We start from the raw sequence: 20,807 nt of genomic DNA on the forward strand, positions 1-20,807 counted from the left end.
GTCTGAGGACAGCATCCACTTTGTTTATGAACATGATTCTTTGTTACTCGAGAGGGACAGTTTGTCATTGTGGTGCATTGATCCGTTTAATTTAATTTTGTGGTTCTTATGCCAGTAATCTCCATGTCTCAGATCGGTTCAACTTGCTTTCAGTCAGATATTTACAACAACAATTTGTCCAGCAGAGATTTCTCGGCCTCGCTCCAGCGCCTCCGCATACTTCTCAAACGGATACGACGCCAACACTTCAAAGCCACCCTCTCCATTGAGCTTCAAAATGCCCGCCTCAGCCATCCGAATTAGCCCACGAACATGTTCTGCCTCAAACATGCACGAGCCCCGGATTGTAATGTCGTTGAACATCATTGCGAGATATGGTATTGGCAGGGCGGCATCTCCACGGGCTCCAAGAAGGCATATCCGACCACCTTTGCGAACAGAAAGCATAGCCGTGTTAAGATAAGTCGCAGAGGTAGAAGCACTAGGTCCCACGTCCACAAAGGCATCGATTTGGCCGAAAGATTGGATGGCAGCCACGTCGCTGGGCTCTCCAGTCAACTTGACTGTTTGGATCCCAGGGAAACGAGCTTTCAGGGCGTTTAGACTCTCTTCACTGCGGCCACCGGCAATGACATTCGCGCCCATTGCCCGAGCCATGGCAACACAGCTGCCGCTGAAAACTCCAGTCGCTGGCGCAATCAGCACTGTCTCACCAGCCTTGACGTCAATCTTGCGCAGTCCGCTGTACAAGACGGGCAGAAGACCCAGGTGCAGAAGATCCTCAGTCTTGAGTCCCAGCTTTCCAATGAGTTTGTCTTCGTTCAGTGCCCAGGTGTTCTCCAATGGCGCGCGGACATATTCAGCCCAAGCACCATCTCGCCAAGTCTCCTTGACAAAGCGTTTAGTTGTCTCATCGAAACCGTCAAAGGCGCCCCAGACGGCCGAGACATTGGGATCGTCACGAGCCCGCAAGTTGCTGTCGACTAGCACGAGCTGTCCCGGCTTGAAGGCAGTGGTGTCGGGTCCAATAGCGGCAACACGGCCAATAGCAGGGCTGCCAAAAACCAGCGGATAAGGCAAAGTCATGTTGGGATTCGCAGTCGTGCCATGAAATACGTCTGGCGTTACCGGGTAGACAAGGACGTGCAAGACTTGAACGATGACGCTGCCGGGTAGGGCTTGCGGTACGGGAGTGTTCTCGATGGCGCCATTTCCAGGGCTTTTGAGGATCAGCGCTTTCATTGAAGCAGGCAGGGCCATTTTGAAATGTTGAGAATTGGATCAATTGGGCAACTGGAGAGTAATGGAGAGTAAACAATGGGATAGACGTGTAGGTAGGTACTATTAGCTGGTGACTCTCAACTGTCTTTCTAGAGGCCCTTGAAGACTTGATAACTATTTTCTTCTACAGAGTTTCTTAAACCATATTTATACTCTACTTGTATCTACTTGATCAGCTTGTAACTCCTTGCATCAACATCATCCACTGAATAGTCTCAGTTGTGATTACAAAGACTCTTCCTCTGCCAAACCATTCTCTCCTTAGTCATTCGGCCTTCGCACTACCTGTACCGATTTGGAAAGAGTTTGTCTTGGCATTCCCCACCCAACACAGTCGAGATAGTGTCAACATCTACATATTAACTTTCTCCTCGAATAATACGCGTATTAATTTTGTCAAAGTAGATATATCGAGTCTCAAATCGGCATGTGCTCAGGTACACGTAATTTGAGAGCTGCTGAAGTAATACCAGACGTAAGCTCCTATCGCCGATACAAGCTTGACTAATCACTGGTGCAGTATCGCTACTTAGTACCTCCTGTAACCAGGGACTGCTTACAACGAGATCACCTGTGTTTTCAAATTCTCTCGTTTCAAGGTTCTTAGGTGAGATGTTTAATATGGCGTGTGTTATTTGAGGTGATTGAGCCATTTGTAGGAATAATGCCCATACCATGAACTACAAGGGAATTCCCTTACCATATCGGGTTGTGTAGTAGTGGGCATGTGTTTGATCATAGCGGAGGCCATATTACATTCAGCAAAATAGCAAAAAAGCAACCACAGTTTCCAAGGCAAATCTAGAAACAAGACACTGAAAAATACCGACGACCAGAAATACGGCAAAAAGAAAAGTCTCCGATACTGGGAATCGAACCCAGGGCTGCTCGGTGCTTCAATCGAAATTGAGAGCGAGCGATGTTAGCCACTACACCATATCGGACGTTGTCAATGGAGATGGTCGTCTCCTGACCCGATACAATATTGCGACGCCAAGTGATTCATAACCTTTTGCAAATTCTGTTCTGAGCGAAGATACACAATCAAGAAAGCAACAGCGTAGATAACATAAGCAGAGGACCGCTATGAAATACTCTAAAATGGCTTCGAGTGATCAAGGCATCTCAACAGCTTCAGAAAATGGGAGCTGAGACAAGCCTCCTCATCCACAGCCTGGTATTTAACCCCAATTCTCAATGTAGCTTCTACGCTGCTTCTTGCATGCTATCCTCGAAGAGCACTGACACTTGATTATCTAAGATGGGCAATTTGGCATCGGTTTCTTAGTCGACAATGATTCTGGATTCCAACTCCCTATTCTTGACCACTAATAGGGGAATATCCACGTGGACGCCGTTGACTACTAACAACATCAGGTACAGGAATACCGGTATGGCAATCTAGCACCTAGTCCCCAAGACACCGTTGGTGCAAAGCGTAGTGGATAAGATTAAAGTCTCCATACGTGATGATCCCATTCCCAACGCCAACACCAACACCAGCCAACAGTTGGTCTGGGATCCCGAGAAGGGCCGAGCTGTAGTAATGGAGCTAGCACTGGTACAGAGGATCCAAATACGCTCTGGGCATATTTGGACGTATTTGGACAGGGAAACACGAGGTCCTTTTTCGCCCGTTTCTCCTACCGCCGGGCGATCAACACTTTAATAGACAAGAGGTGGGATCAGCAAGTTAGCTCTAGTTACTCAAAAACTTGAAGTATCACGATAGGCGGGAGCTCATGCCAGTGAGAACTAAACAAGTTCCAGTATACACACATCACGAGCCTCGAGTGTTGTACTCCCAACACAATGAGCACGTCCTTTGTTGAACTCTTGCAGAATTCCAGCGCCATGGACATGCTTTCCACGTGAAAAAGCAAAAACGTGGCTCTACAGATTTGCGGTAAGGGCGTTGGTAAAGTTAAAAGGTCAGTGCGGGCGGCCACCGTTTCTCAGATCTGTGTCTGGTACATGCGAGCCGTCATTCTGGAGTGGGTAAGACATTGGTTATGTGACGCTGTCTTTATCTTATACGAAATGTATGTAGCCATGGTATTATTTGAACGGGCACTTTTTGTATAGAGAGTGTTTCATAAAAAAAGCGGAATAACAACTCCTCATTCTCGATGCAGTGAAAGAGATAGCAAAGATTGGATCAAATGAAACAACCAAATTATCAAGCTCCGGACAATATTCAACGTATTATACTGCAGCGTTGAATGGTGCTTCTTCACAGCAACCATCCTATCTTGTGAAACTGGTGTCTCCGCCGAAATACGAAGCACTCGAGTAACTCGAACTTGGGCGGGATTGGAGCCGAGATAACGTTCTGATTTAAAGCTGTATCCGCGTATTAGTCTTGACTTGCTTCCTCAGGTAGTAGCACAAATTACTCACCTCCAGTTAAGATTAGCCTTGACTATGCATTTGATGCCCTCAATGTACTTGCGAACCTGCACATCAGTCTCTTCCCCCCAGCTCGGCACCTTTGCTTCAGCTTCGTCCCAGCGCCAGTACCGCTGCTCAAGGAGTTTGCCTACAGTGTTGAAGGCCTTTTGCAGGGGCATTCCATTTGACCGGCAGACCGTCACCATGTTGTGTGGCACGCCTTCTTCCTAGACAAAATGAATAGAGTAAGTATGTTGATTATACAAATGTTTGGAAGAGATAAGAGGGCTTACTTGTTCCTTGCGGTATGATAGGATGTCGTTTGATCTAGTAAATATCAGCTGCTGTGTCACAAATCCCTAAAAGGGAATCTTACATAGCTACCATATCCATACCAAGACACTCTAATTCTCGGATGACAGGATTGTCAAATACCTCGTCTGGAATTAAAAGGCCGTGTGCATATTCAACGAGGTGATACAAAGGCTTGCATCCTGCTGACCTTTGCCTAATGAGGACGACTTCTTCCAGCGAGGGCGTCTTGCTCGCACTATCGATTTGGATCAACGCTCCTTGGCAGTAGCCTTGCATGGCCAAAGCAAATCTCCTTTGGACGCCTTTTATAAGGAGGTTCATTAGTAAAGGATAATAGTATGGTGTACTCTTGAGAGATTGTACCTGTAGGCGCTTCCTATCAAGGTCTCAGTTAGCATAAAAAAGCCATATATCAAAACCATGGAAAGTGCTATACCGCGGCAATTCGTTGAAAGACTGTGTCATGAGCTTGCACAATACGCAGCCTCTCTTTTGTGTCCAAGTGAGAAGACTTTTTCATCATGGGCATCATTAAACTCTCCATGACTCGTTGAGATTATTCAGGCTTGTCTCGGAGACATCCGTTGTCAAACACTGTAATCGCTCAGCATATGGGGTCACGCCACTTATGGATATGGGATGGACTCACTGTCATCATAAGGAAACACCTATTTATTGCCCAAACGGTTAATTAGTAACTTGTCTTTCCATGCTGCTGTGAGCTGGATATGGCTCTCTCACCCAATTGCCCCAATCACAAATCGTGCGAAACTTTGAGCGGGGAGCAAACGGCGCTGCTATTGCGCAAAAGTAGGAAAAGTCGCATTTGTTGATCTTTTTCCTCATCTTGGGCTCGAATGAACAAAAGCTAGCAGGGCGAGTCAACGCTGACGCGGAAGTAGAATAGAGAAACGACATGTAAAAAGCTATGAAAGGACAACTTACTCGCTCAGCCACTCTTCTGACTCCATCTTGACTTTTTCATAATGAGGATTAACCAGAGCTTCCTGCTTCAGAAATGTTTGAAACATGTCCGGTAGAAGGACTGTAACACTAATCTGCTCAGACTCCATGGTTACAGCAAGAAAATGACAGCTTAAGGAGAGAGATGGTTCTCTACACACAGCGTTCTTGTCTATTCACGTTATGTACACGGGGAAATCGCCGTAGGGCTTTATATGTTTAGATTCCATGGTCTGTTCGAGCTTCTGTACGTCTCGTCGGTCACAAACACTGAAAGGGCGAATGTGGTTTCAGACATTATGTAATAGAATCTTGAATATCATATGCATGATGAATAGAAGATCAAGGGAGAAATAGCAGGTGCCAGTGTTCTTTCAAGCTGAGCATAAAGGTACCCGTATTGTTGGTTGGCTGTTGGCTTCAAGACCCTCGATAGTGTCGTCTTAGTAATAACGTGAGAACGGTGGTTGCGCTAAAGAAGTCTTGGGCCATTGTCACCGTAGAATTGAAGTTGGCTCTAGCATGGAGCTATTGATGACTGTTCCTGCTTTCGGTAATATCGGTATTGGAGCCATCTCTGTCATGTTTGCATGTGCTTGTGTACCTTGTTGGCTGTGGGGTACAGTATGGCCTCGACCTTTTGGAGCTGTCTCTCCTAATTACCGATCGTATGGTGTCTCAGTTGAGATGTGACACAATTCGCCTATGACCACTGTCGAAGTCAATACTTGCGGAGAGATGCTGTCTCTGCCGCTCAATATTCTGTCTCAGGTGGTGCTGAGTGCAGCTGGTGAAGACAGCTCGTTTCAACGTTGGTGGCTTTAGTGAACCATCATTTTTCAACAGTATTGAGTCATTTCCGAGTCTGTCCGATTTCCGGGCCGAAAGCAAATCGCCGGTCTGTGATGGCTTCAGGGTTTATCCTGGAAGCTGAGCGTTCAGCTGCTTGCGAAGCGTAACAACAATGGCTTGGCGATGATTGAGTTGCTCAGATTACGAGGCGACTTACGGAAGATGGTCAAGGATGGGACAAGCTGGACCTTTCGGAGCTGATATACACAGACGATGGAATGGTCAGAATGTTCTGACGATGCAAGATCGGTTATACACGTATGGCCAGAGCTGAAGATGGATATGTCACAAGCTCTGTTGGTATGACCCAGGGAATTGGTAATCGGTATGGCATCCAAGGAGATGGTACAAGCACCGACACATGCATGATCTTCATGGATCTATTGGTAATCGTTCGGCATCTGGAACAGCTGTTGGCCCGACAGGTGGTGATGCAGAGGGTCGAGAACAGGAATGGAGTTTCGAGTCCGCTTTTGTCTTCTCCGCCAACAACAAAATGAAGCTGATCAGGGCATATTGAGGAATACGACGGGTAGGGATATGGAGTAGTTGTTGCCCTCTAGATTGAGGATAAAAGCGCTTTGACTCAATATTCGCCCTTTCGTCCGAGTCTACGACGTGTGCCGTTGAGTATATAGTATGCTGTGGAAGAAGACGGAATATGGACAGATGTACTCTTCTCAAGCAAACAACTGTGTTTCGGTAAGTCTTTCGCCTCGTATGTGAGTTTATCGCTGAATAATGCTGACAGATGAATAGGCTCTTAGTTATACTCTACCCAACTTCATCAGTCCAACTGCAGCATAGCATAGCATCACCATGGCATACCACAAGGTGGGAAACTACAGCTTCCAATGGACAGACCTTCACATGTCTCCAGAAGAGCTGAACCCGCTGCGCCATCAATATGATCAGCTGGGCAGCTACGCAGTAAACAAGCTGCAGCAAATCTCCCAAGAGCAAAAGGGCGACACAAGCGAAAAGAGTCTCTGCCACGGCCCCTTTGACGTGTATGCCACGCTTCGGGACCACCACTCTGAAGACGAAAAGCTCAACCAGCTCTGGGAGGAGCTTCACACGGTGCCCGAATGGGTGGACTGGGAACAGCTCAAGCGTGGCCAGCGCTTCTTCTACCGCTATGCCGCCGCCAACTTGGTGGGATTTGCTCTTCAGGGGTTCATCGGCCAGAACTCGTCGACGCCGTCTGCGGTGGAAGTCCTGGCGCGAACTGGGAGCTTCTCCACGAGGGTCTTGCTGCGTCGACTGTTGGAAACGACGCAGTTTATTCTTGAAGCCACGGAAAGCGTCGAGTCGATCCAGCCTGGCGGTCATGGCCATACGACGGCCATTCGAGTGCGGCTGCTGCACTCTGCTGTGAGGGAGCGCATCCTCAAGTTGACGGAGAAGCAGCCTGGCTACTTTGATGTTGAGAACTTGGGCATTCCCGTCAACATGCTGGACTCGATACACTCGACTGCGGCGTTTTGCTGCGGCCACATGTGGTTCCAGCTGCCGCAGATGGGCGTCTATCCCACCCAGCAAGAAGCAGCCGACTATATTGCGCTGTGGCGATATCTCGGCTATCTCCAGGGCGTGCCTCATCAGTACTTTTCCAGCGTGGCCAAGGCAAAGGCCATAATGGAGAGCATGGTGCTGCACGAGCTGAAGCTCACGCCAACGTCGCTGATTCTCGGCAACAACTTTGTCGAGTGTGTCAAGGATCTGCCACCGGTGATGATCTCGGCCGGCTTCATCGAGGCGGGCAGTCGGATGCTCAACGGGCATAAAGTCTGTGACGGACTGGGCTTTGGACGGCCTGGACCGCTGGCGTATGCTTGCTGGAGAGGCCACTGCTGGTTTGTGGGAGCTCTGGCTATGGCACAGCAATGGATTCCGGCTGTGGATGAGGCCATGGTGGCGTACTGGCGGAAGACTTTGAACTATGGCGTTTTCAAGAGCAAGGGAGGTCTTGAAGGAGGTTCCAAGATGGAGTTCAAGTATGTGCCGCAACTGGGAAAGATGACGAAGCGGGAGGGCAATGGGAGGGCGGCGTTGGGCTCGTTTGTGACTTCGCCGTTGGACCGGCCGTTGGAAACGTTTTATTTTGCAGTGTTTGTGATTGGATGTCTGTTGATTTGCGGAGGTTTGTTTGGAGTTTACTGGGGTGTGAGGAAGATGATGGTGGAATTTGTTTGGTGATGGTGTTTGACCGAGTGATGATTTGCTGTTGCATCTAGACGTATACAGTATAAGACAAATGCCGCGTTGGGCTCCATCGTATAAGATATTTACCATTGTTAGTTTAAAATAAGTCTATTGTTTTTGTGTTAATACACCGTTAATCTGTTGTGAGATTTCAGAATTAGAGTGCTGGATTTCGCTTCCATCATATGCTTATGTTGGTGGTGTTGATGACATGTTCTAGCTTGAAGTAGTAGAAGAAAAATATTTGTTTGCCATTCTAATATGCAATAGCTCCTGATTCATTATCCAGTTGGCATTTATCATTTCTGACTCGGCAGCGGAAGCAAGCTCAATTACACGCTCGGTTAGCTGTTGGTATAGGTTAGGCAATGCAGTCATCGCCGCATGTGACAATATCACCCGCTCGAGCGTATTAGCTAATGAAACAACGTCGAGTCTATTCTTCTCCATCCTAGCCTTCCAGCTGATTCAGGAAACATCTTTCTTTCCTACTGTAGGCCCGGCCGAACAGTTTAATTATAAGTTAAATAACTCCCCATCCCTAAGTCCGATTCAGCGCGAAGACCAGAAAGAGCTGAAACCAAAGGGTCGGCGATCACCTGCTATTAGTAGCAATTTTTATCTTTATTTTTAAAATTGCTGCGGCCATCAGCCTCCACGTGTGAACTCGGCCCAGCAAATACTCCCATTCTTGACTATCTCGCGGCGGCTTTCGGGCTTACGCTACCAACGCAATATCCACCACAACACTCGCAACTCAGCCCTGTTTCCGCCCCCTTGTTCACCACGATTCAAACGAATCATCTGAAAACCGGTGGAGCGACTCGAGCAGCTAACAGCGCATCCCGCCAAGTCTTGCTAGGCTCGGATCGGCTTACTGGCTGGTTCTGCGTCTGTTCTAATTTAGCAGAGCCCAGCTTCGGTTGGGATTAGCACGCCCGCCACAACCGCACCAAAATCTCACTGGGTTGCCGCCGATCCGCTGGAACAATGTTGATGCGCGTAAGAAGCGACGGAAGGGGAGCGGGAGTCAAGAGGACGCGAGTAAGTTTGCGAAGATACACGTTGCGAGGGTGGAGAACTGGGTGAGCTCGGATGGGGCTGTTTACTTTTTCTCTGAATTTTGTCTATTTTTTTTTGTTGGCAGTAGGAGTGGAAAGGCAAGATGAGAGAAAAGAGAAGGAAGAACGAAGCAGCTTGGGGCGAAAACGGTGAGTCCGCAGGAATGGTAAGCATAAAACACAGCAGAGCCGCAACAGCCTTGGACATCAAAAAGGGGTCAAAGGATCAAGTCATCACATCTGCCGCTTGTAGCAACAATCACCACACAGTCAGCCTTGGCTTGGGCAAAAAATAGGCACTGCTCCGTCCATACAAAGCTGTTCCTGGTTCTCGGCTAGACCGTCTCTTCACCCGCCTCCTCTTATATGGACCTGGTAGCCTCCGGCCGGTGAGACCCAATGACCCAGCAGTTCGTCTGTTGTCGCGACACCCTGCCCGGGCGATATGCGAGGAAAACCGGGAATGGGACAAGTCCCGAACACACTCGGGTGAACTATACGCGCATAGGTCGTCGCTATATCTGCCCGCGAAATTGCGCTTCCAGTGTTGCATTCGCCATCTACTAGGCACTGGGCATTCATTTCTCTCCGATGCCCTGGTCCTTTGGGCACAAACTGCTCGCCTGTCTCGTCCATCATTAATAAGCATCTTGCCAGGCCAGCTGGGGAACAACGACACCACAGCGGAATAGTCCTCGCTATATTCCCCATACACAGGCACTTCTGGGCTCGTAATCTGCTAGCTGCTGAACCCATTGCTCTGGTTCTTGCCCCCTGTCTGAAGCCGTTTCTCTCGCTCGCAGGGATCACCGCCCACAGTGGACCCGGCTATTTATTGATCACGCTGCAACTCTGGCCTGCCATTGGCACAGGGCTGACGCCGATAGCAGTGCCCCCAGTAAGCCTTAATTTCTTGCCCAAGAGTCTGGCAAAGCTCGACAGACGCTTTGGGTCATATCTTTCAAGCCCGCCAATGTCTGCAAAGAGGCCGGCTGTTATGATGGGGTAGCACTAGTGGGATCTGTACCTTTTCTCTCTGTTGCTAGGCCAAGAGCAAAGTAGCTCCAGCGGGATTCCATACGAGGTCTTGCTCTTGGGGCGTCCCAATTTAGGAATCGGTTCCCCATTTGCCTGTTTTCTTTCTTGAGCTGCCTGGGCTCAACTTCGTGGCCCCCCCGGCTTACTTAGTGGCACCGGCTTTCTCTCGTGGTGTTGCTCTTATTCCCAGGGGGGGTGCGATGATAGAATCTCCATTTCCCTCGCCTCTTTTCGTTTCTTCATTTTCTTGGGATTCTCTTTCTTCATCCACTCGTTTGTTTCTCTGCTCTTTCTCTTTTCGTCCTTTTTCCATTTTCCGTTTTTGGTTGAGGTTGTTGGTTTGTCTGTTGCACAGGCCTCTCTTTGAAGCCAAGTGGAAACGCCAAGCTCATATCGCTTTTGCTCTGCTTTGCTTTGCATTGGGATCATCGACCAGCATGACGAGGATTTTGAGTATCGGCGCTGCGGCGTTGGCTGCCAGCAGCGTCATCGGCTCAGCCAGCGCCGCTACTCTATACGCCTTCTATACGGGCACGGATGCGGGCGTGCAGATTGGCATGCAGGATCCCAGCAGTGGTGATATCTGGGTCAACGACTGCTCAAAGATGAATAATGGAAACCCGCTGTTTCCAACGGACACACCACTGGTACTGCCGGTGTCGACGCCGGTGAAGATGGGAGGAAGCATAGCAGCAACGGGCTGGTGGGATTCACAGAAAGTCATTGTAAGTTGAAGACGTGTATACCGCCAGGGTGTTGGAGAAGAAGAGCAAAAAGAGTCTTGTAAATCAGATATCTGGAACCAAGTTGCTAATACACCTGCCTAGACGTCCGTCTTCTGGCACTCTGTAAACGGCACCATTGTCAACGCCATCTACAACTGCGACAACGAGTCCGGCACCTTTGTGCGCCAGGGCCCCGAGTATGTCATCTCCGAGACCGCAAACGTCAAGAACTCGTCCATCCACGAAAACACAGGCCTGGCCGTCGAGCTCCTGGGCAGCACCGCCGGCTACCGCGTCTACTACCACGACAACAACAGCCAGGTCCAGGAGCTGTTCTACACCACAAAGACCAACTGGAACTACGGCGGCATCGTCTCGCAGGACCCGGTCTCGTCGTTTGCCCTGGGCACGGGCCATTCGGCGACGGACAACATCACCGTCGTGTTCCCCAAGAGCGACAAGGACATTGAGGTGTCGCGCTTCAACTCGGACAAGAGCTGGCACATCTGTAAGTAGCGGCTACACGACCCCCCTTGAACTCCATCAACTCGTGATAACTAACCTCCAACGCAGCAACTTTCCCCGATACCCTCGAAAACTCGCCCACCAACAAAACCGACTCCTCCAAGATCGCCATCGACTCCAGCGTCACGGCCAACTTCACGCTCCCGGCCTGGAACGGCGCCCCCCGGCGGCATGGGCGTGGCCATCGACAGCACCTTTACCCGCAGCGTCTTCTACATCGGCACCGACCGGCTGCTGCACGAGGCTGCCAACATCAACTTTGCCTGGAAGCTGTTCCCCAACCAGTCCAGCGAGGCCTGGCCCGAGGCCGATGAGCCAAACGCCACTCTGGCCGCCACCTTCAACTTCCAGTCCAGCGAGGCCTGGATCTACTACATCTCGGGCGGCAGCCTCGTCCAGGCCTACCGTGGAACCAGCGGCGACTGGAGCAACGCCGCCGTCATCTCCGTCAACTCGGTCGACGACGAAACCGCCAGCAACGCCACCGGCAAGAAATCCACGGGCCTGTCCACCGGAGCAAAGGCCGGCGTCGGCATCGGCGTCAGTCTCGGCGTCATTGCCATTGCCGGCCTCGCCATCTTCTTCTTCCTCCGACGCCGCCGCCAACAAGCCGCCGCTGCTGCCGCCGCCGCCGATAAGGAGCAGCCCATCAACCTGGGCGAATATCAGTATCAGACTCCCCCCCGACCAGGCTCACTATATGGCCGACGGCTCGCTGGCGCCTCCCTACTCGCCTCAGCGGCCATACGACGCCCACGATCCCGCCAAGATGGCCCAGATGACGCCGGTGCACATGCTGGCAACGCCGCCTCCGCCAGTCGAGCTGGAGCAGCCGCCCATGATCCACGAGCTGCCCCCGGAAAACTACAGCTATGAGCTGCCCGCAGAGAGTGTAGAGCACAGGTGACTCCTTGGGAACGGCCAGGAGCGCCATGTGTGAGGGAAGGGATTTTTCATTTGTCTTTATTTGACCATGGTTTTAAAACATACCTTTTTGTTTATTTATGTGTACGGGGAAGAGCATTATCGGCCTTTTTTTTTCTTTTTTCTTTTAGAGCAGCATGAGCATATCGCTTCTCTGGAAAGCATGAGCGAGTTTCTGTTATAGGAAAATTAATTTATATACAGCTCTAATGGCTTGGGATGATATGGATCTTGGCTGTGTGATTGATGTCTGACATTTTTGTTGATATGATATGCATGTTTCCGAAGAGGGCTCAATGAAGGGTTGGTTTGGGAAAAGGGTAGCGGAAAGGAGGGTACTTAATTTACAGAAACTGGCCTGCGTGCAACTTGCATAGTTGAGTCTAAGCGAATCTATATCTTATTATCATCATTGCCATGTTCAATATACAACAAAGTCCTTTGGCTCGAGTTCATAACATGTCGGCGCAATTTAGTTTACCGCCTTGGCAAACGCAGCCGCCTTCTGTCCACCAAGCGCCAGATAAAACGACGTGTTGGCAAAGGTGTTGTCGTATCCCACAAACTTTTCATTCGTGGGCAGCTGGTTCGTCTTCAGAGACGGCAGGTTTCCGGTTCCTACAAGCACACGCGTATAAGCATTGATTTGTAGCCGCTGTAACATGGATGGAGACTCACCTTCGTTCATCTCGTCAAACATGGCGTTAAAGACAAACAGGGGCTTTACAGCCAGAGAAGTAACCGCGTCTGCCTGCATCGAGTAGAATGAGCCGTTGAAGCGGGGAAAGTAGTCAAAGGCAGATGGGTTGGTGACGCCGTTGAGATGGTAGGCTGAGGTGCCGGGCCAGACAAGAGGAGCGTGGTCGATTCCAAGCGATTGCAGAGTTCTAATAGCACGTTGAGTTAGTCAGAGTCAGTCAAGACAAGATTGAACAACTCACTGGCTGTCTGGAATCTGCGTCGTCGTGTGGTAGCCCGCCATGTATCCGCCCTCGCTGTAGCTGCCGACAGTCCACGGGCTGATCAAGTTGGCCGCCTTGTACGCAGACGCAAAGCCGGTGTTTGCTCGCACATCCGAGCCAAAAGTCGACGGAACCCCAAAGCCAACGTAGGCTCCGGCGTTCTTGAGCTGAGTGGCAATATTGGCTCCGTCGCTGACGCTGATGGCCACGGTGGAAAATCCCACACCAAATACCATGACTGCCGGCTTTCCATTCTGGTGGATGTAGGCCGATGAAGTTGTGTAAGACTTGACGACGGAGTTGTAGTCGGCCAGGATCTCGTTTGCGACGCTGCCGGCAGAGGAGTTGCCACCCGAAGCATCATATTCGACGATGAAGCCTCGGCCGTACTTGACAGCAGCAGCTTCGACTTGGTTGAGGACCTAATTGGTTCAACATGGCTGTCTGCGCGTTAAGATCCAAGTGTAGACTGACCGTGATGAAAGAGGCGTCGCTGAGGTGACTCAGGAATCGCTGCACAACAACTCCATCAATTCCATACTGCTGCATCCACTTAAAGTGCAAGTCCACCACGCCTTCGCAAGTGTTGTCGTACAGTTGCACCGGTTGGCCGTTTGGCGCAGTCAGAGTAGAGGGGAACAGACAGTTGCTTGGGTACTGGCTAACATCGGGGAGAAAGTCAACCTCAACTAAAGGTTCTCGATTAGTATGAATGCTTGTATCTTAGCTAGATTGAAGAGCTTAAGGCTCACCATTGCCAGGCCCGGGAGTGCCGCCGTTGGGAGACCAGTGGTTGTTGACACCAGAGGCGGGCTTGCGGAACCAGCCCTGGTAACCGTAAAGCCATTTGCCCTTTAGTGTTGAAACATCGATAGTGGCAGCTCTCGCGTGATTCTCGTGGTTACCGTGAGTTGCTGCTGAGGCTGTGGCAACTAGCAACAGACTGGACAAAGTTACACGCATTGTGAAAGACACAAGTATGTACAGATGTCAATGGAATATAAATAGCAGAATAGGTTGTCAAATACTCTGGCATTTGCTTCAAAAGACGACTCTCCCTTTATATACCCCTATTCTCTAATAATGCCTAATGCTATTCTCTTACATACCGCGCTCGTCAATTGGGTTCAGTAATCAGACACCGCAAGTGCCGGTGAGGAAACTATTCAGGGAGCTCTCTTGGGATAGCGCATCATGCACCCCATACAAATCGAAAAGGCCCGATGTTACTACTCAAATACCTTAGGCAGCTAGTATTCTTGCAAATAGGGGAAGAAGATATAGCTGGACTATCTCGGAGGGATGTCGGCGTTGCTGGCTTGCGTCTTGTATGCGACTATCTTGAGGCGAGTTGTCCATTGTAACATGCCTTGGGTCTATAACGGATACAACGTGCCGGGCGGATATTTACTGGGCTTTGCCGTCGGATATGCTTGTATAGGAGATGCTTAAACTGCAACAAAGCTAAAATGAAGGGAAGTCAAATTGTTTCGACTGATGGAATTGCACATGCCTATAGACTAAACAAATAAATTTACGGCTTATTACACGTTAAAAGAGCTGCTGTTTAGAGCCAAGCATGGTCCGTTTCTTACCCTGGTTGCAGCCTGATGATCACTATTGGAACTGCGATTCCCACTTGACAACATAGTAGCGCCCGTGATAACTAAACAAATAGGCAGAGCCTGACTAACAGAAAAAGGCTTTACTGTTGCTGATAGGTGCGCTATAGGACTTGATCAGGATAGTTTTCAGCGCAGTCATCTAATCACAACGCCTCTCTTGGGTCAACTAGCCTGAGAATTTGTGTGAGGAAGCTTCTCACTTTGACACGTCGTTTTCTGGATCGAGTTATAATTCTTAACCAAAGTAATTGAATACTTTTGGTAGTGCATGTTTTCTATCGGGGCTGCAATAAGAAGTAGCTCGACTTGAGGCTCGTCATGCAGCGTGACTTGGTCCTATTATGACAAGCTGTTCTGCGCAACAACGTGCAAGGATGTGGCGTAGCTCAATATGATGCGCCTAAAATGCCAGACATGGTCAGTACCAAGTGGAAGGGATAGTGAACTATGCCTGATCGGTATCTCCACGATATCGAGTTATCTGCTGGATAGTCACAGACTGAAAGTCGTACTTTAAGTAGCTTGTCGATCATTTATGGAGCTAACCTCCATACAACTCAGCATAGATAGTTCAGACATCCATATTATATACTTTGATCCCAGATATGCAGCAAGGCTAGGATCGCGGGCCGTTACTAATTGGCTAGTTTTGGACCTTGAGATTAAATTGACTCCAGATGTCAAATGGTAGCAAAAGCGTCGGGTTTTATACCATTCTGCACCGCCATTTAAATGTTACTTCCGTTGTTACTTCCGTTACGTATACACTACCTATCAGGTAAAGCTAAGCAGTACTACCCAAACCAGTCATTTATCTCTTTAAATTTACATGGTTCCGCATGCTGATCCGAAAAAGGGTCATGCTTTTGGCACTATGAAACATTTAATTTAAACTTTCTTCATAGTATTATCCCCCATATGTGACAATTTATTCGTAATTAATGGTAGTTGTATCCGTGCCGGCAGAAAAATGCAAAACCTCCTCCAGCCAAATCACCTTTTTATCCTCGTTGACCTCAAACATGCAAATTGCCCTCGCTTGCGTTTTTGTGCCGTCCTTGCCGGTTCCATAAGCCGTGTGCCTCTCCGCAAACACGTTGCCATTTTGCACAAATTTGTCTGATTTGATCTGCACAGACGACATCGAGTTGTTGATGCCTCTAAAGTAAGGGAAGAAGTCGTCCCACGTCATCCGCTTCTCGTTCACAGTGATGACGGCATCTTTACTGTATACGTTGAGGATTTTGGATTCGAGCTCTGATTCGGGGCAGGTGAAGACGGCTTCGATCGCGGAGACGAACTCTTCTTTGGTGGAGACCATACTGGCGGTAGATGTAGTGTGAAGCTTCGATTGGATATGCGAAGCTCTTGTTTTGGGTGAAAAGAAGAGTGGTTTTGGAATGAGTCGCTGGTTGTTGGGAGGACCCGGAACTATATACCTTATTTTCATGGTAGCTAAAAATCCAACATAGTTTCAACTAAAGTCTGAGATGAGCAGGACACTCCATTGAACGTCCAACGTTTGGCTATGCCTTTAGTGCCGGCCCAAAGCGCGTGCTTACGTGGACCTCTGCTTGGCAATTATGCTTACTGAGACTTTACTGTATATTCTTGTTCTGCACCCATATTGACCCTCATTTGAGCTTTAAACAGACGAATCATTTAAATCTACGACAAACTAGTGGAGAGATCTGGTGCAATCCAATGACTCAGTGTAGATCCAAGTATGCATTAGGGCCGAGCGATGCTGCAAAAGGAAAGTGCTCAATTCATCAAACATCTTAATTTAGACTCTCTAGCTCCGCTCACTTTGCTTCACATTAGACATTGGCGATGAATTCTGGACGCAGTACATGTATCGAAAGCTCACCATGGCTTATGGGAGCTGCACATCACCCTTGGACACCAGCTCAGAGAGGCGAAGGATAAAGTTTCCAATTCTCTTCGGGTATGCCTTTGTCACAGCCGCTTCCAGTTCCTGCCAAGTCTTTGTCACCGCGTCCAACTTTGACCAGGTGCGAATATATTCCTGCGTGGCACTCAAGTGTTCCAGTCCGAAGCCGTCAGTGAATTGACGGTGACTTGGCACCACAAGTCTGGGCTTGAGGGCGGCAATCTGGTCAAGAGCTTTAATCCAGCCCTGGCGGAGCTGCGGTGTCGTGTTTTCGGCAAGATACTGGTAAATGTTGCCGTAAACAACGTCTCCTCCAACAACAAGACTCAAGTCCGGCACGTGGAGAACCGTGGAAGACGCCGTATCGCCTCCGGCAACCTCGACAGCACGGAATTCGTGACCGTCCAGCGTAAAGTGTTCTGCGCCCGCAGGCAAGACTTCCACCTGCAGGTCTGGAGGCCCAGCCTGTCCCAGCTCAGGAAACGTTGGGACCCAGAGACCGTCCCAGAGTTCTGGAGTAAGTTGTTCCAGCATGTGAGTGTATGTGCCGTTGGTAGCACGGATGACAGCGTCTGGAAACTGTTCTTGGATGATCCCAGCACCAAAAAAGTGATCGCCGTGGCCGTGAGTGATGTAAATAGTGCTCAGAGTTCGGTGTTGAATAATCTCAGCTATCCACGCTGCAACCGGCTCGGCTCGAGATTTCACCGTCGGAGTATCAACCAACACTGCTTCGTTTGGCGTAGTGATCAAGGTAAATGTGGTTGGGTTGAAAATCCATGGCTCTGTGCTGTTTTGCCCAGGGAAGGAAACGGGGTTAGGAGAGTCCCAATACGTATATGCTTGGATGCTCGCAGTATGCGCAATGGGAATGTAGGAAGCCATGGCGGATTGAATATGTAACGGCTTCTTCAAAGAATAGATCGAGAATTTATTATAATTTAATGATCAGAATAAACTGTGATTGATGACAGCGTTGAATACCAAGCAGCCTCGAGATGGACTTGAAGCTTCTATTTGTAGATGTTCAATATTTGCTCTAGATTTAAACTATCAGACGGAAACTTCCATGTAAAGGGAATCTCCGTATGGTATCTTCCGCGTCTATTAGTAAAAAGGGATATTTGCATCAAGAAGAATCTGTTACTATGTATGTTGAAAAAGAACCCTGAATGAGGACATTCCTGCAGATATAAAAATGAGCCAAATAGATAGGCGCTACTAACAATAAAGAGGCGCCTTAATAAAGAGGATTATTAATGTTTTTCCATGAGAAGTCTCCACCATTATCCCAACGAGGAAGACTATTCAGGATTTCAGCTACTGTCAGCTACAGAAATGGCAAGGCGTCGAGGTGAGACAGCTGCTGCCTTTGATCTACAATCTGGAATCATTTCGCTCTGCCAGCCGAGATTAATAATCAGCTGAATAATTGAGTATTTGACGACCAACGGAATCGGATTGCTAATGGTATATAATTGTATGTTATTCCGGCTTTGAACTGTTTGCAGCACGCAATTTGATGTTCTAGTTGCTAGTTTGCCTTGATCAGGTAGTTGCTATCTCGTCTCATTCTGGCAGTTGCTTGACTTTATTTGCAAATTTAGCTCAGGGCGATTAGCGGACTCCCGACAAAAGCATAATTTTGTCTTAAAATTACAGATTGTGGGGGAAACAGATCTAGTTAAATACATAAGAGTATAGTGCAAAGAGATTATATCTGGATACTGACGTTTACAAGAAAAGGATGGATTGCATCCATGACCACTGCGCAGCTTCGCTATTGAAGCGCGAGCACGTTACTGGAGAAACATAAAATCTAGGGTAATATGTGAAGAAAACTAGCTACCCAATATTGGCTCAAAGCCGGTCATTTCCTGTATATTTACCTGGCTTCAAGCCAACTGCTAGGGATTATTATAGCGTAAGCAATAACGTTGTGGCTTCGGATAGCTAGCAGGCAAGTATATGGAAAGACTATAGTTTGTTGATTCGAATAATAGTGCTTCTTACACCACCTTTTCACTGTGAATAGTGCCTGACTAAGCACAACGTTGCTTACACCCGTGCTTTTACGAGTACCTACTAGGCGTACTTCTACCAAGCTCAATTAAGCAAGTGAGCTGCTCATGGCTCGATAGATAAAGAGATACCGGCCAAGACAATCTCAGCAGTTTTCCATATCGTTCATTGCAATAGTCTCTACGATTCAGTAAATACTCACCATATCAGGTGATTTGGTGAGGAATGGTTGCTATTTTCTGAAATTTCTTCACATATCATGTCGACTCTAGTAAGCACTGCTCCTGGCACTTGTATGAAGTCTATACACAGCGCAACGGTGACTTTTGTCATAGTAAATTCTACTCCTTTAGGTGAATAGCCTACGTTATACTGTACAAGAAATGTTTAATTGTACAAGTGAAACAAGATGGCTTTACAGCCTTGGTTACCTTAGAGCATGGATTAACTGCTTACACTGGATGAAGACTCAAGATACGTGTGCCTTCAGAAGGATCTTTTATAAACTCCACTATAGTGTATGATTCAATTTCTAAGTAACCAACGGATTTCGGGCGCTGTTACGCATCGAAAGCCCGCTCATCTCCAGGTATTGAAAAGTTGCCCATCCCCACTGAAATCATACGACTTCAGCCTTGCCAGCTCATCAGTCACATTAACAGGCTAAATAACGGGGACAATGTTTAATGGACCCAAAGAGTATTGACGGTGCATTTCTTAACCAGGTCACGGTATTGGATTGCTGTTGAGTATGCTGATGAAATGCTATTGTCTTTCTCTTCTAGTGACATTAAGATTGTACATTTCAATGGAAGAAGCAATTTCACAGCAGTCCAATATAGATTAGATATTTAAAGTAGTTGGGATATGATAAATACACGTACTAGACGGCAATACACGGCCAGAATCACCGAAAAGATCCTCCTGCAGTGTGTGAAGTTGTGAAACTAAAGACACGACGTATCTGTCATTTACACCAACTTGTTTGAAGTCAGTCTGGAATAGTGCTGACCTATCAAAGCCCGTCTATAGAATACTTTCAAATATTACTCGAAATCTCAGTAAACCAGATAGTGAGGGGCACTTGAGACATAATCACATGGTTTCATCAGAATGTTTGTCACAGAAAGGCAAGCTGAGTATGAGTAAAACTCTTTTTATTTAGCACCGGTAGGAAAGTACAATCAGCTACAAACGTCCACCAGTTCGGAACACAATCGGCTGATGTGGCTACCCCAATCCAAACAAACAATCATGCAACCTTGAAGCTACAATCCCCATTCCCTAGAGTTCTGCCATCTTGTACAGAAGCTTGTGGAGCTCGCTTAGAAGCAAGACCACTGCTGCTGGATACCGCACTGAAGGTTCTGCTCGCCAAACTGGCAGTTGCTGTTGAAAGAGCCGTCGCCGTTGTCCAAGCTCAGGCCGGCACCGCCGCAGCCAACGAGCTGGAAGGTGACTCCGTTGTTGAGAGTGAAGTTGATTCCGCAAGGGTTGGCGCCGTTGCCGGCAATGAAGACGTTGGTGCACTCGGACTCGCCGCCGATCCAGGCAACTGTTCGATAGTTGGCATGTCTGATATTGACAAGATGTGAGCATGTGAAGAGGGGAATTGCTTACCAGTGTCACCAGCAGAGTCCTTGCCGACGTTGACGGTGGCGGTGGCCAGGCCAAGGAAGAGGCCGAGAGAAGCGACGATCTTGGAAGCGTACATTTTGGTTGTTGGAGTTGGTGAAGAGTGTAGTAGATGTGTTTGTTTGTTGTCTGAGTTGTTTGTGTGTTGGAGTGAGGATGTTGTTGAATCGAGGGGAGGAACGACGGTATTTATGTTTCTCGAGAAGCAGCAGACGGCACAACTAACAGGCCGACTTGTGTTTGCAAAGAAGGAATCATGTTGTAGTCTCCGAGACGAAGTATTCTCAAAATAGCATCTAGAGTCCATTGGCCAATGACTATACCAACCCGGCTGTGAGTTCAGATTAGTCGGCTGACTGCCGCAAATATGATGCTGATCTCTATAGCCT

General features: G+C 48.4%; 10 protein-coding genes and 1 non-coding gene across 11 annotated transcripts; 3 read left to right on the plus strand and 8 right to left on the minus strand.

The window, feature by feature from the left end:
• Positions 1-84: 84 nt before the first annotated feature.
• TrAtP1_002439 (uncharacterized protein) lies at positions 85-1,371 on the minus strand. Its single transcript, XM_014085381.2, has one exon. It carries the CDS (start codon positions 1,258-1,260, stop codon positions 154-156), a length of 1,107 nt encoding a protein of 368 aa, XP_013940856.2. The 5' UTR covers positions 1,261-1,371; the 3' UTR covers positions 85-153.
• A 767-nt stretch (positions 1,372-2,138) lies between these two features.
• Positions 2,139-2,225, minus strand: TrAtP1_002440. The gene has a single exon. It is a non-coding gene; the product is annotated as a tRNA-Glu (tRNA).
• Positions 2,226-3,401: 1,176 nt separating this feature from the next.
• Positions 3,402-5,060, minus strand: TrAtP1_002441 (uncharacterized protein; the record flags this gene model as incomplete). The annotated part of the gene is made up of 7 exons (XM_066111471.1): positions 3,402-3,624; positions 3,682-3,899; positions 3,966-3,999; positions 4,049-4,289; positions 4,351-4,363; positions 4,637-4,655; positions 4,933-5,060. 7 exons carry the CDS (start codon positions 5,058-5,060, stop codon positions 3,402-3,404), a joined length of 876 nt encoding a protein of 291 aa, XP_065967546.1.
• Positions 5,061-6,621: 1,561 nt separating this feature from the next.
• TrAtP1_002442 (uncharacterized protein) lies at positions 6,622-8,001 on the plus strand (the record flags this gene model as incomplete). Its single annotated transcript, XM_014085379.1, has 1 exon — positions 6,622-8,001. One exon carries the CDS (start codon positions 6,622-6,624, stop codon positions 7,999-8,001), a length of 1,380 nt encoding a protein of 459 aa, XP_013940854.1.
• A 2,305-nt stretch (positions 8,002-10,306) lies between these two features.
• On the plus strand, positions 10,307-11,670 carry TrAtP1_002443 (uncharacterized protein; the record flags this gene model as incomplete). Its single annotated transcript, XM_014085378.2, has 3 exons — positions 10,307-10,831; positions 10,934-11,339; positions 11,405-11,670. 3 exons carry the CDS (start codon positions 10,307-10,309, stop codon positions 11,668-11,670), a joined length of 1,197 nt encoding a protein of 398 aa, XP_013940853.2.
• An 87-nt stretch (positions 11,671-11,757) lies between these two features.
• On the minus strand, positions 11,758-11,919 carry TrAtP1_002444 (uncharacterized protein; the record flags this gene model as incomplete). Its single annotated transcript, XM_066111472.1, has 1 exon — positions 11,758-11,919. One exon carries the CDS (start codon positions 11,917-11,919, stop codon positions 11,758-11,760), a length of 162 nt encoding a protein of 53 aa, XP_065967547.1.
• Positions 11,920-12,056: 137 nt separating this feature from the next.
• Positions 12,057-12,263, plus strand: TrAtP1_002445 (uncharacterized protein; the record flags this gene model as incomplete). Its single annotated transcript, XM_066111473.1, has 1 exon — positions 12,057-12,263. The coding sequence occupies one exon, from the start codon at positions 12,057-12,059 to the stop codon at positions 12,261-12,263; it is 207 nt and encodes a 68-aa protein (XP_065967548.1).
• A 489-nt stretch (positions 12,264-12,752) lies between these two features.
• On the minus strand, positions 12,753-14,205 carry TrAtP1_002446 (uncharacterized protein; the record flags this gene model as incomplete). Its single annotated transcript, XM_014085251.1, has 5 exons — positions 12,753-12,898; positions 12,959-13,167; positions 13,222-13,664; positions 13,717-13,931; positions 13,995-14,205. The coding sequence occupies 5 exons, from the start codon at positions 14,203-14,205 to the stop codon at positions 12,753-12,755; spliced, it is 1,224 nt and encodes a 407-aa protein (XP_013940726.1).
• Positions 14,206-15,597: 1,392 nt separating this feature from the next.
• Positions 15,598-16,357, minus strand: TrAtP1_002447 (uncharacterized protein). The gene has a single exon (XM_014085377.2). The coding sequence runs from the start codon at positions 16,315-16,317 to the stop codon at positions 15,796-15,798; it is 522 nt and encodes a 173-aa protein (XP_013940852.2). The 5' UTR covers positions 16,318-16,357; the 3' UTR covers positions 15,598-15,795.
• A 386-nt stretch (positions 16,358-16,743) lies between these two features.
• On the minus strand, positions 16,744-17,646 carry TrAtP1_002448 (uncharacterized protein; the record flags this gene model as incomplete). The annotated part of the gene is made up of 1 exon (XM_014085081.1): positions 16,744-17,646. The coding sequence occupies one exon, from the start codon at positions 17,644-17,646 to the stop codon at positions 16,744-16,746; it is 903 nt and encodes a 300-aa protein (XP_013940556.1).
• Positions 17,647-20,108: 2,462 nt separating this feature from the next.
• On the minus strand, positions 20,109-20,497 carry TrAtP1_002449 (uncharacterized protein; the record flags this gene model as incomplete). The annotated part of the gene is made up of 2 exons (XM_014085376.1): positions 20,109-20,338; positions 20,404-20,497. 2 exons carry the CDS (start codon positions 20,495-20,497, stop codon positions 20,109-20,111), a joined length of 324 nt encoding a protein of 107 aa, XP_013940851.1.
• Between the last annotated feature and the right edge of the window lie 310 nt (positions 20,498-20,807).

Source organism: Trichoderma atroviride, chromosome 1 (assembly GCF_020647795.1).
Source record: "Trichoderma atroviride chromosome 1, complete sequence".
Classification (NCBI taxonomy): Eukaryota; Fungi; Ascomycota; class Sordariomycetes; order Hypocreales; family Hypocreaceae; genus Trichoderma; species Trichoderma atroviride.

Bases quoted from the DNA above. Each gene is read 5' to 3' on its own strand.
- TrAtP1_002439 (XM_014085381.2), bottom strand. From the start codon at position 1,260: ATGGCCCTGCCTGCTTCAATGAAAGCGCTGATCCTCAAAAGCCCTGGA.
- TrAtP1_002447 (XM_014085377.2), bottom strand. From the start codon at position 16,317: ATGAAAATAAGGTATATAGTTCCGGGTCCTCCCAACAACCAGCGACTC.